Raw genomic sequence first — 12,680 nt, forward strand, 5'->3', positions numbered from 1 at the left:
ATGCGGAGAAGACTCCAGACGGGTCAATACCAGGGAACATTATACGCGTAGATCGACACAGTGGACAGGCACTCTATCTCTCTCTCCCTCGAATCTCGATGGGGAGATCTTGAAGAAAGACTGGGTCTTGGAAATGATGATGCTGAATGATATCGTCCTTTTTTGTCTAGGCTTGTGATGCCTTTATGAACTCACAAGGTGTGGATGCTGCATTGCCCCAACCGGAATAAAGTTTACATGAGATGGGAAGAGACCGCTAACTGATCACTATTGGAACTAGCTCCAAAGGCTCATGCAGCTAGCCAGCGGCCACTGCGTATGACAGAGTGCATCTCGTTTCAGGAGAGGCGAGTTTGACCCTGAGATAGTGAGATTAAGGGGCGTCGAGCTGAAGCCCTCGCGCAGCCTTACAAGGAGCCGTGCCGCACATACACACACACGCACACACACGGCACCGTGCTGAGCCTAGCCCGGGGGCTTTTATGGTTTCGAGTGACAGGTCCAGATCCCTTGGTTGGGCCTTTTGTCGATGGGAAAGCCAAGGTGAAGAGGAGAGACTTTCCCAAAATGTGACTGAGTATGTGGTTTCTATCCCGTGTAAGATGTAGAATGTCAGGCACCCTTAATCTTGATTCTTGAAGGAATTGTCCATTCACGCCCCGACCGTACCTGAGGGGGCGGCGGAGGGAATCCCCTGGGTTGCAGTGGGAAAGCACCAGTGGCGTTTTCTTGGGTGGGGCGGGGGACTCAGACTAAGAAACTAAGAAACTAAATAACACTAAGATGAGCCCTAAGTCTGGCCCTGATCAGGACGAGGAATTAGGGCCGGGTCGAGGAGAGGCTTGATTGGTGGAGGGGATGACCGTCGCCTGTTTGGGTGCTTTTGGGGGTTTTCCAGTTCAGTTCTTTTCAGGACCGACTCGGGAGCACTGCAGGCAATCAAACCATTCAGCTTCAAGGTTCAGAGTTTCGTTTCCACTTGTTTTCTCAAGCTCGCTTTTCTCCCACCGCCACCACTTCTCAAGTGGGGGCCACCATATCTCCATGACCCTGTCCACTTCTGCACCGATCGGACGCGATCAATCTATTCTCTATTCATCAAGCCGGAGGAGATGGCTTCATTTGAAAATTGATGCAGCAAAGATAGAGGGAACAGGCAGAGTGACTAGCAATGGTCAACTGTTGAGTTGCCAGTCCGACAGCAACAATGGGGTTCAAGAATGATTGACGGATTCCTCTCTCCCTCTTTCAAACGCCCCTTCCAATTGCACAACCATGACTTCAGGGCCTCCCCTCCCCTCTCTGAGTCTTCCACTCTACACATCGGGAAAAACTGAAACATGGTCCGCGTGGGTTTCCGTCTTTTTGCTGCAATTCTTATTTTTATTTTTACTTTTATTTTTATTCTCTTTCATTTTTTTTTCTGACTTGGGGGTTTTCTGACAAGTCGCACGCACTTGTTGACATTCCGCCTTTCTTATCTGTCGCCTGGCCTGGGGTCGGTCCTTTGTGTCGGTTTCAACCCCGTTCAAGTCTCACCTCTCGTTATTGATTTCTCCTCTTACTTTCTTTTCCCGACCGGCTCTGTCTTTTCACTCGTTCGCTCACTTTTCGGTCTCAGCCTGGGCAGTAATCACAATTAAACCACTCGCTTCGGAATTGTTGATTCCCTCGACAGACTGCCGATCGCTGGTCCAATCCACGCGGTCTCCTCAATTTACACCATCCGACCCACCATCAACTCCACACGAACCGGTGGACTCAGCACACTCGTTTTCTGCCATTGATCGTTGGTTCCTGCTTTGCCTCTGGTGGGAATCGCTTGGGATTCACCCCCCTCCCGCCAATTGCGCTTGCGCTTACGCACTGGGGCTGCCGGGCAGCTTCTGGACTCCTCACCCTAGTCGATCGTTCTTATATCGCCCTCCCCCCGTCCGCCCGCCCTGATGTCAGGAAGGCCTGGCATTACGGAGAAGCGGTTGTCCGCCAAACGCTTCCACCAGCTTCGCGACATGGCCCCCGACAATATGCTGAATCCTAATGATGTTACAATCGATATCCCGCTGCACTCGGTCTCCAGTCGCGGTCAAACAGGCGCTCGCAAGTCGAGCGTCAACGGACCCGATTCCCCAGGCCCTTACCAACCACCGGTCGATAACAGCGAAGAGAAGCAGGGACTCGTCGCACCAAACCCAGGTCTGCGCAGGCGAATCGACGAGTCCACTGGCCGTTCTATTGATGATCCCGAAGATGGTACCGTCACTCGTGTCGGCCGCTTCTACCAGGCGGTCCTCAACTACTCAATCGCTACCCGCTACCTGATCTACGTGATACCGCTCGCCTTGTTACTCGCCGTTCCGATTATCGTAGGAGCCACGGCCGCGCAGGACGCGACCATCGGCGGAGTGACTCTTCCCTGGTTCTTCTTCTGGTTTGAAATTGTCTGGATCAGCTTGTGGGCATGCAAGCTCGCAGCTCGGATCATCCCCTACGTCTTCCAAACATTGTGTGGATTTGTTAGCTCTGGAACCCGCAAGTATGCTCTTATCTTGCGAAAGCTCGAATTTCCCATCGCCACGGTCCTGTGGTGTGTGGTTTGCTTGGTGACATTTTTGCCAGTAAGAGACGCTCCTTTCGACAACTGGGCCTTGCACAAGCTGACTGAGCCTTCGTCCAGGTTATGACGCAAAACCCCCACCAGAAGAAGATCAACGACACCTCGACCAAGTCATGGGAGAAGTCGATCAAGAACATCCTTTTCGCTCTTTTCGTCTGCAGTTTGATCTTCCTTGGCGAGAAGGCACTCGTGCATTTGATCTCCATCAGCTACCATCGGAAGCAGTTCGATGCCCGCATTAAAGAAGGGAAGCGGAATGTCTACCTTATCGGTCTCTTGTATGATGCGTCCCGTCAGATGTTTCCCATGCACTGCAAGGAATTCCGAGAGGAGGACGCCGCCATTGCGGACTTCCTGCTACTGAACCCCGCGAGCAAGACACGCATACCGACCAGCGGCTCAGCTCCTCTCCGTCTCATTCGCGGAGTTGGTCAGAACGTTCAGAAAATTGGCCATAATGTGCAGAGAATCGGTGGCAAGGTCAAGGGTGCCTTTGGTGATGTGGCCCAAGAACTTACTGGCAAGCAAGTTTTCAACAACACCTCCACGCGCTCGATCGTGACAGGGGCATTGGAGCACCGCAGAACCTCGGAAGCCCTCGCGCGCAGAATCTGGATGTCATTCGTGGTCGAGGGTCGGGATGCCTTGTATTTCGAAGATATTTGTGAGGTGCTCGGCACGGGGTTGGAAGTGGAGGCGGATGAATGCATGAAAATGCTCGACCGCGACGGTAACGGCGATATCAGCTTGGATGAGATGATCCTGGCGGTTGGAGAAGTCCAGCGCAACAAGAAGGCTCTGAACCACAGTTTGCATGACATTGACCAGGCCACCCGAGTCTTGGACAATCTCTTGATGACCGTGGCATTCATCGTGGGCGTTCTGGTCTTTGTCTCGTTCGTGACGACTGGATTTGGCACGGTCATTGCAGCAGGTGCCACTTCTTTGCTCTCCCTCTCTTTCGTCTTCTCCACTACGGCCCAGGAAGTGCTGGGCTCGTGTATCTTCCTCTTCGTCAAGCACCCCTTCGACGTGGGTGACCGTGTGGAAATTAGTGACAAGCCCTTCTTCGTCGAGCGCATCTCCCTCCTCTTCACCGTGTTTCGCAACGTCAACGACCACCGTATCACGCAGATTCCCAACTCGGTTCTTAACGCCTTGTGGGTCGACAACTTCACCCGTGCCAACGCCATGCACGAGGTCCTGAAGGTTCCCATCGATTTTGACACGACGTTCCAGAACATCCAGCGCCTCCGCGAGGAGTTGGAGGGATTCGTGCGCGACAAGGACAACTCACGTGACTTCCAGCCCGACATCACCATCGATGTTAGCGGCGTCGGTGACATGGATAAGTTGGAGTTGAGCGTGTATATCCGGCACAAGTCCAACTGGTCGAACGAAGCAGTCCGCGCGACACGTCGCTCGAAGTTCATGTGTGCATTGATCGCCGCGGTACGCCGGGTGCCTATCCGCAAGCCAGGATCCGGTGGTGGCGACGATGAGGAGAAGCCCGAGGACAAGCTGGAGGACACCCCTGAAATCATTGTCGAGGATGTGGTCAAGCGCGCCAGACGCGACTCCGCCTCGTCCGCCGAGCCTGTCCGACGCCTTCCCCCGGATTCCAGCTTCGCCACCACCGAGTCGCGCTCTACCGGCTTTGACATGGGCCAGTCGCCGGGCTCCATCCAACGTCGTGGAGTTGGCGCATCCATCAGCTCCTACAGCGAGGGACTCAGTGCCGAGCACGCCGACCGCCCCTACCCGAGCTCCCGTGATGGCCAGGAAGTCGACACGTATCAAACCCCAGCCGGGTCGCCGGGCCAGGAGCGCACGCGGAGCGTCAACTACGGCTCAATGACGCGTGAGCAGTCGACGGGCCGGCGCAAGGAGGGCACCGCTAACATCATCTCGACCGCTACGGGTGGTGTGCCGGTCCTGTCTGAGCCAGTGCCTCCTCGGCGGCAACAAGAGCAACAACAACAACAACAGCAGCAGCAGCAGCCCGTGCGGTTAGTCTCTGAGCAGAATCAGCAAGCCCAGACCCAACAAGCCGGTGCAGCAGCAGCAGCTGTGAACGGGGCTTCGGTCGCACGCCAGCCGGAATATTACAGCTACCAGGGCCAGTACTACAATCCCGCCGAGGAGTCGTACGACCCCAACCAACCCTTTGAGCTCCCGTCGATGGCGGAGCCGTCGGCTGATGGTGAACGCGAGTACTCGTCACACACACTGGCTTCGTCGCGGACGGCCTATTCAGGCGAGTCGGCAGAGGAGCACCAGACTCGGGCATACCCCCCGCGGCGGAACCCGTATGAGAGCCAGTAAGAATGAAGAAATAAGAACAACCAAACAAAAGAGATACCAAAAGACGCAAGCAAACTAGAATAAAGTGTGATCACGAGTGACGATCAAATTCGATTCCACCATCGGGGAAAGGGAATGGCGTGAATTCTGTATTATTATCAAAGATCTATTCCCCAAGAAGCAAAAGACTGACTTTAGCTGATATGTTATGTGGATTTGCCAAGAACCGATGTAGTTTACGCAGGTAGACAGTATGATAATACCATCTGAAGAGATATTGTAACCTTCACCCGATTTCTTCTTTTAGCTCCCCATCCGTGAGTCTATTGTACAGTCCATAATACATACAGCCCCCCAAACTCCGAGAACACGAGAAGAGGAGACACCTTTCAGTGCCGAAAACAAGGAACAACGAACCTATTTCGTCTCCTTCCAAGGGTACGAGACCTCATCGTCCTTGCGGACCCAGATCTTGGACTTGCGCTTGTTGACCACGTGCTCGACGAAGGCCTCGCGGGTGTACTGGGCCTTGTACTTGCGGATCCACCGGGGATCCCAGAGCTCGCTGGCGATGCCCAGATCCTTGCAGCAGCGCACCAGGGCGTTGGAGCGGCACCCCTCCGTGGCCGTGGGGATTCCGTCCGGCGAGAAGTAATCCTGTTCGCCGCGGGCGACGGAAACGAGACTTGTCATCGAGCAATTATCAGCGTCCGCCTCGGCAATCACCTCCACTCAATCCACGACTCCGAGGGGAGGAAAGAACAACTCACCGCCCATGACACACCAACGCATACTCCCGCGTCACCATCTTGGGGGTCACGATGCTCTCGCTCCGCGGCACGAGCCCCCACCCGCCCGGTCCGAACGCCCGGTTCAGGATCCGGCGGTATTTGATCTCCGGCAGGTACAGGATCCCGTCCGGCTTGATCTCGACTTCCTCGGGGTCGGTCGGGGCCAGGAGGATGTCGGCGGCTTCTTTGGGGAAGGGCTCCGCGGACAGGCCGTGGAAGGAGCGCGTCCAGTCGATTCGGTCTTCCGTTGGCTGGTACGGCGAGTCGGTGGGGGTGGGGAGCGGGGAGGGCGGCTGGTCGTGTAGCCCCGAGGTTGTTAGGTTGGGGGTGATTTTTTGGGGCGGGTTTGGGGGGGTTTGTTGGGGGGCATTGGGAGAGGTGGTGGTGGTGTTGTTGTCGGGTGGGGAGGAGGACTTTGTGCTGCTGCTGCTGCTGCTGCTGCTGTTGTTGTTGTTGTTGTTGTTGAAGGTAGAGTTGTTGGGTCTCGGGCGTGCTGCTGATGGTTGGGTTGCTTGGTGGTGGCGGGTTGTGGTGAAGGTGCGCGCGATGTTGAAGGTGGGGAGACGCGTTAGGGATGTGGGTTTTGTGGGCGCCGTCATGCGCAGAGTACGCGCGAGGGTTGGGAGGGACATCGCGGGTGACGAGAGGGTGGGATGATGAGAAGAAATTTGGGATTTGGAGTAGAGAGGTGAGTGAGTGCGGAGGTGACGAAGCTGAGCTGCGGAAAGGCAATCTCGGGACATAGTCACGTGATGATACTGTGGTGTGGAGTGGGAATACGCTGGATTTGTGCTGAGGAAAGCTGAAGGAGTTGCGATTTGGCTATAGATCACTTTAATTGGAAGACTTCAGAATACACTGCGGGAATCATCGTCGGCCAAGCCATCCCTAGCTCTAAGCATCCTGCGTCTGCGTGCGCTGGTCGTTGCCCTGCTGTTTCCAGCATTCGCGGAAGGCTTCCATCTAAGGTCGAGTTAGCGGCCACACGTCGAGAATTCGATTGTTGGGAGTGAGGGTTTGAGGTCGTGTAGGGTGAGTGATGGTCAAGATAATGTTGGACAGTATCTCATAAAGCTCATCTAGGCTCCGCCCAATGTGAGGGTATATGGCCTCCGCAGCCGGACTCAACCCACCTCCTTCTGGCAACTGCGCCAGTCCTTCTTCTGATAGACGCAATCGTTCAAGGTCATCTGCTCGTCTGTATCATGACTTAGTAAATCTCTTGTTGATAGAGTGCCAGGTCAATGGCTGTGGGTGACTCTTCTTCACTCACCCGCACAGCCGGTTCTGTTGATCCGCTTCTCCCTGTCGGATTCGCCGTCAGTCCGAGTCAACTCTCTCTCCCTCTCTCACTTTCTCTCTTCTTCTCCTTCTCCTCCTTCTTCACAACTCACCACTCGTCTGGCTCATCGTCGTCCTCTGCCGCGTTCTCAACCGGCGGATTCTGTCTCTCTTCCTTGTTCGTCATTGTTTGTTCTGTAGCTGTCCTTCGACCGGAGAGTTGCAGTTGCGAAGAGAAACTTCCGAGACCCGAAAGTTGCACGGCTGAACCGTTCCTCCGCCATGGCGACGACAACCCCCAACCTGACCGGGAAAAAGGTCAACGTTCTTGTCTACTCCGGTACGTGTCTTCTTCCCTCGCTTCATTCGTCTACAAAAACTAATGGCTTCCTCTCCTAGGAAATGGCACCACCGTTGAGTCCGTTCGCCACTGCCTTTACTCCCTCCGCCGCCTACTAGCCCCTCACTACGCCGTTATCCCCGTCACCGCCGACATGCTCCTCCACGAACCCTGGACCCTGACATGTGCATGTCTCGTCTTCCCCGGCGGCGCCGATATGGGCTACTGTCGTGCCCTCAACGGTGCCGGAAACCGTCGCATCGAACAATTCGTCAAGCGTGGGGGCGCCTACCTCGGTTTCTGTGCGGGGGGTTACTACGGCTGCCGCCGGTGTGAGTTCGAGGTCGGCGATAAAACCCTGCAGGTGATCGGCGAGCGCGAGCTGGCCTTTTTTCCCGGCACCTGTCGCGGGGGTGCCTTCCCCGGATTTGTCTATCACAGTGAGGCCGGCGCCCGCGCCGCCGAGGTGAAGGTGGCCAAGGACGCTCTGCGGGCGGGCGTGGTTCCGGAGCAGTTCCGGTGCTACTACAATGGTGGGGGTGTGTTCGTTGATGCAGCGCAGTATGCCGATCGAGGTGTCGAGGTGCTGGCCAGCTATACCGAGAAGGTCAATGTTGACCCCGGTGAGGGTGGCGCCGCGGCCGTGGTCTACTGTCGCGTGGGTGAAGGTGCCGCCATCCTCACAAGTCCCCATCCAGAGTAAGTAGCGCCGAATCATGTTCTTTCAACGGATGGTTAGATTGGGTCATGAAACTAACACTGCCTTTTCTTCTACGTAGGTTTGCAGCGGTCAACCTGGATAAGAAGAACGGAGGTGCGGAGTATGCGAAAGTCGTCGATGCTCTGGCGGCCGATGATACCGGTCGCACCGACTTTTTGAAAGCCTGCCTAGTTAAGCTGGGTCTGCAAGTGAGCCAAACGACGACGACGGTGCCTTCGCTCTCCTCGCTGCACCTGTCAGCTCAGGAGCCTACGGATACGGCCAACCTTGTGGCCTTGTGGGATGAGCATATCACCAAGGATGGTGATAAGGAAGTTCTTAAGGATGAGAATGATACATTCCGCATCGAGCGCCCCGGAACTTGGAACCTGGGTGAGTTGGAGGCCTCGCTTCCCGCCTTGTCGGAGACCCCGACGGCGACCCCGACGGAAGGTATTGTGGATTACAACGCGATCGTCAAGCGACTGGTAATACATGACGATGTGCCATCCTCCAAGCTGACACCCTACTTCAACCACCATGCTTTTTATTCGCACCTGCGCCAGTACCAGGGACAATCCCGAGAGGGTGCCTCTGAATTCGGCTCCAACCTGGTATACGGGGAAGTAGTCACCAGTACGAATACGATTTTGGAAAAGTAAGTTTGAGTTTGAGATCGACCCTGTGACAGCTCACATGACTGACCGGTCAGAAACCCGAAATTGCTGCGCACACTGCCCACCGGCTTCACCGCTACGGCCACCACCCAGGTCGCTGGGCGGGGTCGGGGCTCCAATGTTTGGGTCTCGCCTGCAGGGGCTTTGATCTTCTCGACGGTGTTGCGACACCCGATGGAGAAGATTCAATCGGCCCCAGTGGTGTTCATTCAATACTTAGCCGCGATGGCCGTGGTGCAGGGTATCAAGCGGTACGACGAAGGTTACGACGCCATGCCGGTCAAGATGAAGTGGCCCAACGACGTGTGTATGTACCCATCTCTCCTATCGGGTTTTTGTTATTGTCATCATTGCTGATAACCTGCAGATGCGCTTGACCCGGAGCACCCCGAGAAACAACAATACTCGAAGATTTGCGGAATCCTGGTGAATTCTCACTATTGCGCCAACGAGTATATCTCGGTGGTAGGCATTGGGGTCAACGCGACCAACGCATCCCCCACCACGTCGCTGACGGCATTGGCGAAACGATTCTTGGGCCCGAAAGCGGCCCCCATCACGCTGGAGAAGCTGCTGGCACGGATTCTGACGACATTTGAGGAATTGTACGGACGGTTTCTGCGGACGGGCTTCGATCGAGAGTTCGAGGATCAGTACTATGCGGACTGGCTGCACATGCACCAAGTTGTCACCCTGGAGGAGGCCGGAGGAGCGCGGGCTCGCATTCAGGGCATCACTCGAGATTATGGACTGTTGTTGGCGCAGGAGCTGGGCTGGGATGACCGACCGACGGGTCGCGTGTGGCAGCTACAGAGCGACAGCAACAGCTTCGATTTCTTCCGGGGGTTAGTGCGGCGAAAGGTTTAGTGATGGTAGCTGTGATTGTGGAGTTGATGATATGATGACTCGTGATAATGATGTTGACGACACGGTTTCATAGAGCGTGTGGTAGTTATAGTAGATACTATTTACAATAGACAGTACATACGCACTGACAACATTTGACACCAAGTATACACAGTACATTTACTTTTTATAGGTAATATCCGAGATTCATAACATTCTCGGTCTTCACCGAGTGGCGAGGCCCCAACAATCGCTTCAACTGGATCTCTCCTGAATCCAGTTCCAAAAAGTGCGATACCGATCGACGGAATGAGCCGTGGATGAGTTCGCCCAAGCAGGCAACGTCTCCGTCATCGCAGTCAAGGAGCATAATCTCCGAAGTTGGATTGGCCGGCTCCCCGACGGAGAACTAGTCCGGAAAGAGAAAGGGTTTTGTGCCTCAGGGCTAAGGTTTGAATACTGTGGTGAGTCAGCAGGGCTCTCCACTGCAGGCTCACCCTTTCCTTTCCTGTTCCTCGATCAGCAGCTAATCGTCAACATCATCGTGTATCATGTGGCTTCCACCTCCTTGCATCATCACCCCACGTCGCTTCTTCCCAATCCTTGCTGCGCATGACTCCAAGATCTTCTTCTTAATCAGCACGAGTGCATCAGTAACGTCAGCAACAGCAATACAAGCAGCACAGGGAGTAGTCTAATCTCCACTGTCCAGAGACAAGACTCGCTCGATGTCTGATTCCGGCGGAGCAATGTGGAGCACTGCAAACAGCCACCAACGGAGCCACCCCGTTCTTTGGCCCGCTCAGAATGGCTGACACGTCTGCATCACTGCATTTCATCTTTTTGTCAAGCCCTCAATGGTCAGACTTGGGCCCCCATCAGCAGATACAATAGATGAGCGACTACTGCTTACAGCCTCTGCTCCGGCCGTTTGTTTTAGCTCTGCGCCCACCCGCCGATCCGCCGACGCCTAGGACTTCGCCGTCGGCTTGAGACGGGTGGGAGCCCCCTCGTTCGTGCGCATTATATCATGCCAGTCCTGCCTTGTACACTCTGGAGTTGCACATCCTGTTCCTCGGGCCTACCATCGACCCCACTCCATCTGCACGACTAATCATCTAAATCTTGTAACCCTACTTGTGATGTCCGCAAGCCTCGACCGACTTGTCGCCTAGGCCTCGGTTCATTCTTTCTTTCTGGCATTCAACCCGCGTGCCAGCCCCCCGATCGCGGGCAAGACGTATCTTTTTATGGACCCTCGCACCAATTGACATTCGATATATATCAGCATCATCTCCCATGCTGGACTGATTCCCCTGCTCGCCAATTTTTCCTACGCCTCCCTCCGTTTGCGATAACCCCATCGGTGACTGACTGATCACCGATCGCCCATTATGTCTGTCGTCCTTACGATAACGGCTGTCGCCGCCATTCTTTATGTCCTCTGGACACTACTACTTCGCTGGCAACATGCTCAGAACGCTCGCCGCTGGAATTGTGGTTCCATCCCACATTACCCTGGAGACTGGCTTGGAACCAATACTCTCAAGGAAGCCCTTCGCTATGACAAGGACCGCAACCTGCCTTATTTGTCGCGTCACCGTATCGAGAAAATGTCTGCCAGCCAGAACCGCTACACCACCACCTTCCAGTTCCGCCAGCTGGGACAAGATATTATCTTGACATGTGAACCCAAGAATGTCCAGGCCGTCCTTGCTCACCAATTCAAGGATTTTGAGCTTGGCACTCCCCGCCGTAACGCTTTTCACTCGCTCTTGGGCAATGGAATCGTATGTCCACTGACCTCACCGAACGTTTCTATTTGAGACTAATGTAGACCCACCATTGTTTAGTTCACTGCCGATGGCGAATATTGGACCCGCTCCCGCGGACTTCTGCGGCCCCAGTTCACCCGCGACCAGATCAGTGATCTGGATCTGGAGGAGCGGCACGTACAGCAGGCTATGCGCCTCATGCCCGTGGATGCTACCGGCTGGACCGAACCCACCGATATTCAGACTATCTTTTTCCGGTTGACCCTCGACTCGGCTACGGAGTTTCTCTTCGGTGAAAGCGTTGAGAGCCAGGCTGCTGCTCTTCGTAGTGGCAGCAAGACTCAGGATGACTTTGCTACTCAGTTCGATCGCGGCCAATGGTATGCGGCACAGCGCGCCCGTTTCGAGAAGATCTACTGGATCGTCAACAACAAGGAGAGCCGCGAAGTTGAGAACTATGTCCACGCCTACGTCGATCGCTTCGTGGATGCTGCTCTCAACATGGATGCCGAGAAGAAGCCTTCTCACTACGTCTTCCTCCATGCCCTTGCCGAGATGACCCGGGATCCCGTCGAACTACGTTCTCAGCTGCTCAACATCCTCCTCGCCGGACGCGACACCACTGCTTCCCTCCTCAGCTGGTGCGTGCTTCTTCTTGCTCGTCACCCCGAGCAGTACGCCCGCCTCCGCGCCGCCGTCGTCGAAGAGTTCGGCTCCTACGCTTCCCCCAAGGAAATCACCTTTGCCGGCCTCAAGGGCTGCAAGCCCCTCCAGAACGTCCTCAACGAAACCCTCCGCCTCTACTCAATCGTCCCTGGTAACCGTCGTATCGCCGTCAAGAACACCACCATCCCCACCGGCGGTGGTCCCAACGGCACAGATCCCGTGTATGTCAAGAAGGGCCAGGCCGTGTTCTACAGCACCTTTGTGATGCACCGCCGGCCCGATCTCTGGGGCGCTGATGCGGATGAGTTCCGTCCGGAGCGCTGGGAATCCCGCAAGCCCGGCTGGGAGTACCTTCCCTTCAACGGTGGCCCCCGCATCTGCATTGGCCAGCAGTTCGCTTTGACGGAAGCCGGCTACGTGATGGTGCGCTTGCTGCAACGGTTCGACAAGCTGGAGGGCGTTGGCAAGACGGCCGAGGGCGAGATTGCCATGGCGGTGAGCCTGACCAATGCTCCCGGGGACAACGTGACGGTCCGGTTGCACGAGGGGAACTAAGTGTATGAAATGAGGTAGTTGTATTGGGGTTTCTTTGTGAGATTAGCGATTTTCTTAACGATCTGGTTCTATCAAAATACATAGACTTTCTTCTTGTGATATTAGCACGAACCTTAATAGACTCCCGA

General features: G+C 55.3%; 5 protein-coding genes across 5 annotated transcripts; 3 read left to right on the forward strand and 2 right to left on the reverse strand.

The window, feature by feature from the left end:
* Positions 1-1,585: 1,585 nt before the first annotated feature.
* BO95DRAFT_90614 (serine/threonine protein kinase) lies at positions 1,586-5,315 on the forward strand. Its single transcript, XM_025592323.1, has 2 exons — positions 1,586-2,618; positions 2,678-5,315. The coding sequence occupies exons 1-2, from the start codon at positions 1,947-1,949 to the stop codon at positions 4,940-4,942; spliced, it is 2,937 nt and encodes a 978-aa protein (XP_025443610.1). The 5' UTR covers positions 1,586-1,946; the 3' UTR covers positions 4,943-5,315.
* A 23-nt stretch (positions 5,316-5,338) lies between these two features.
* BO95DRAFT_329402 (putative mitochondrial genome maintenance protein Mgm101) lies at positions 5,339-6,041 on the reverse strand (the record flags this gene model as incomplete). The annotated part of the gene is made up of 2 exons (XM_025581894.1): positions 5,339-5,606; positions 5,692-6,041. Coding segments are annotated over 2 exons (618 nt in total), but the record flags the coding sequence as incomplete, so codon positions are not given.
* A 565-nt stretch (positions 6,042-6,606) lies between these two features.
* On the reverse strand, positions 6,607-7,180 carry BO95DRAFT_359680 (uncharacterized protein; the record flags this gene model as incomplete). Its single annotated transcript, XM_025582453.1, has 4 exons — positions 6,607-6,675; positions 6,846-6,910; positions 6,986-7,017; positions 7,107-7,180. 4 exons carry the CDS (start codon positions 7,178-7,180, stop codon positions 6,607-6,609), a joined length of 240 nt encoding a protein of 79 aa, XP_025443612.1.
* Positions 7,181-7,275: 95 nt separating this feature from the next.
* BO95DRAFT_359984 (biotin--[acetyl-CoA-carboxylase] ligase BPL1) lies at positions 7,276-9,577 on the forward strand (the record flags this gene model as incomplete). The annotated part of the gene is made up of 5 exons (XM_025582466.1): positions 7,276-7,333; positions 7,393-8,032; positions 8,113-8,691; positions 8,746-9,017; positions 9,078-9,577. 5 exons carry the CDS (start codon positions 7,276-7,278, stop codon positions 9,575-9,577), a joined length of 2,049 nt encoding a protein of 682 aa, XP_025443613.1.
* A 1,373-nt stretch (positions 9,578-10,950) lies between these two features.
* BO95DRAFT_430679 (cytochrome P450) lies at positions 10,951-12,552 on the forward strand (the record flags this gene model as incomplete). Its single annotated transcript, XM_025584975.1, has 2 exons — positions 10,951-11,346; positions 11,410-12,552. The coding sequence occupies 2 exons, from the start codon at positions 10,951-10,953 to the stop codon at positions 12,550-12,552; spliced, it is 1,539 nt and encodes a 512-aa protein (XP_025443614.1).
* Between the last annotated feature and the right edge of the window lie 128 nt (positions 12,553-12,680).

This window comes from Aspergillus brunneoviolaceus (genome assembly GCF_003184695.1).
Source record: "Aspergillus brunneoviolaceus CBS 621.78 unplaced genomic scaffold BO95scaffold_23, whole genome shotgun sequence".
NCBI lineage: Eukaryota > Fungi > Ascomycota > Eurotiomycetes > Eurotiales > Aspergillaceae > Aspergillus > Aspergillus brunneoviolaceus.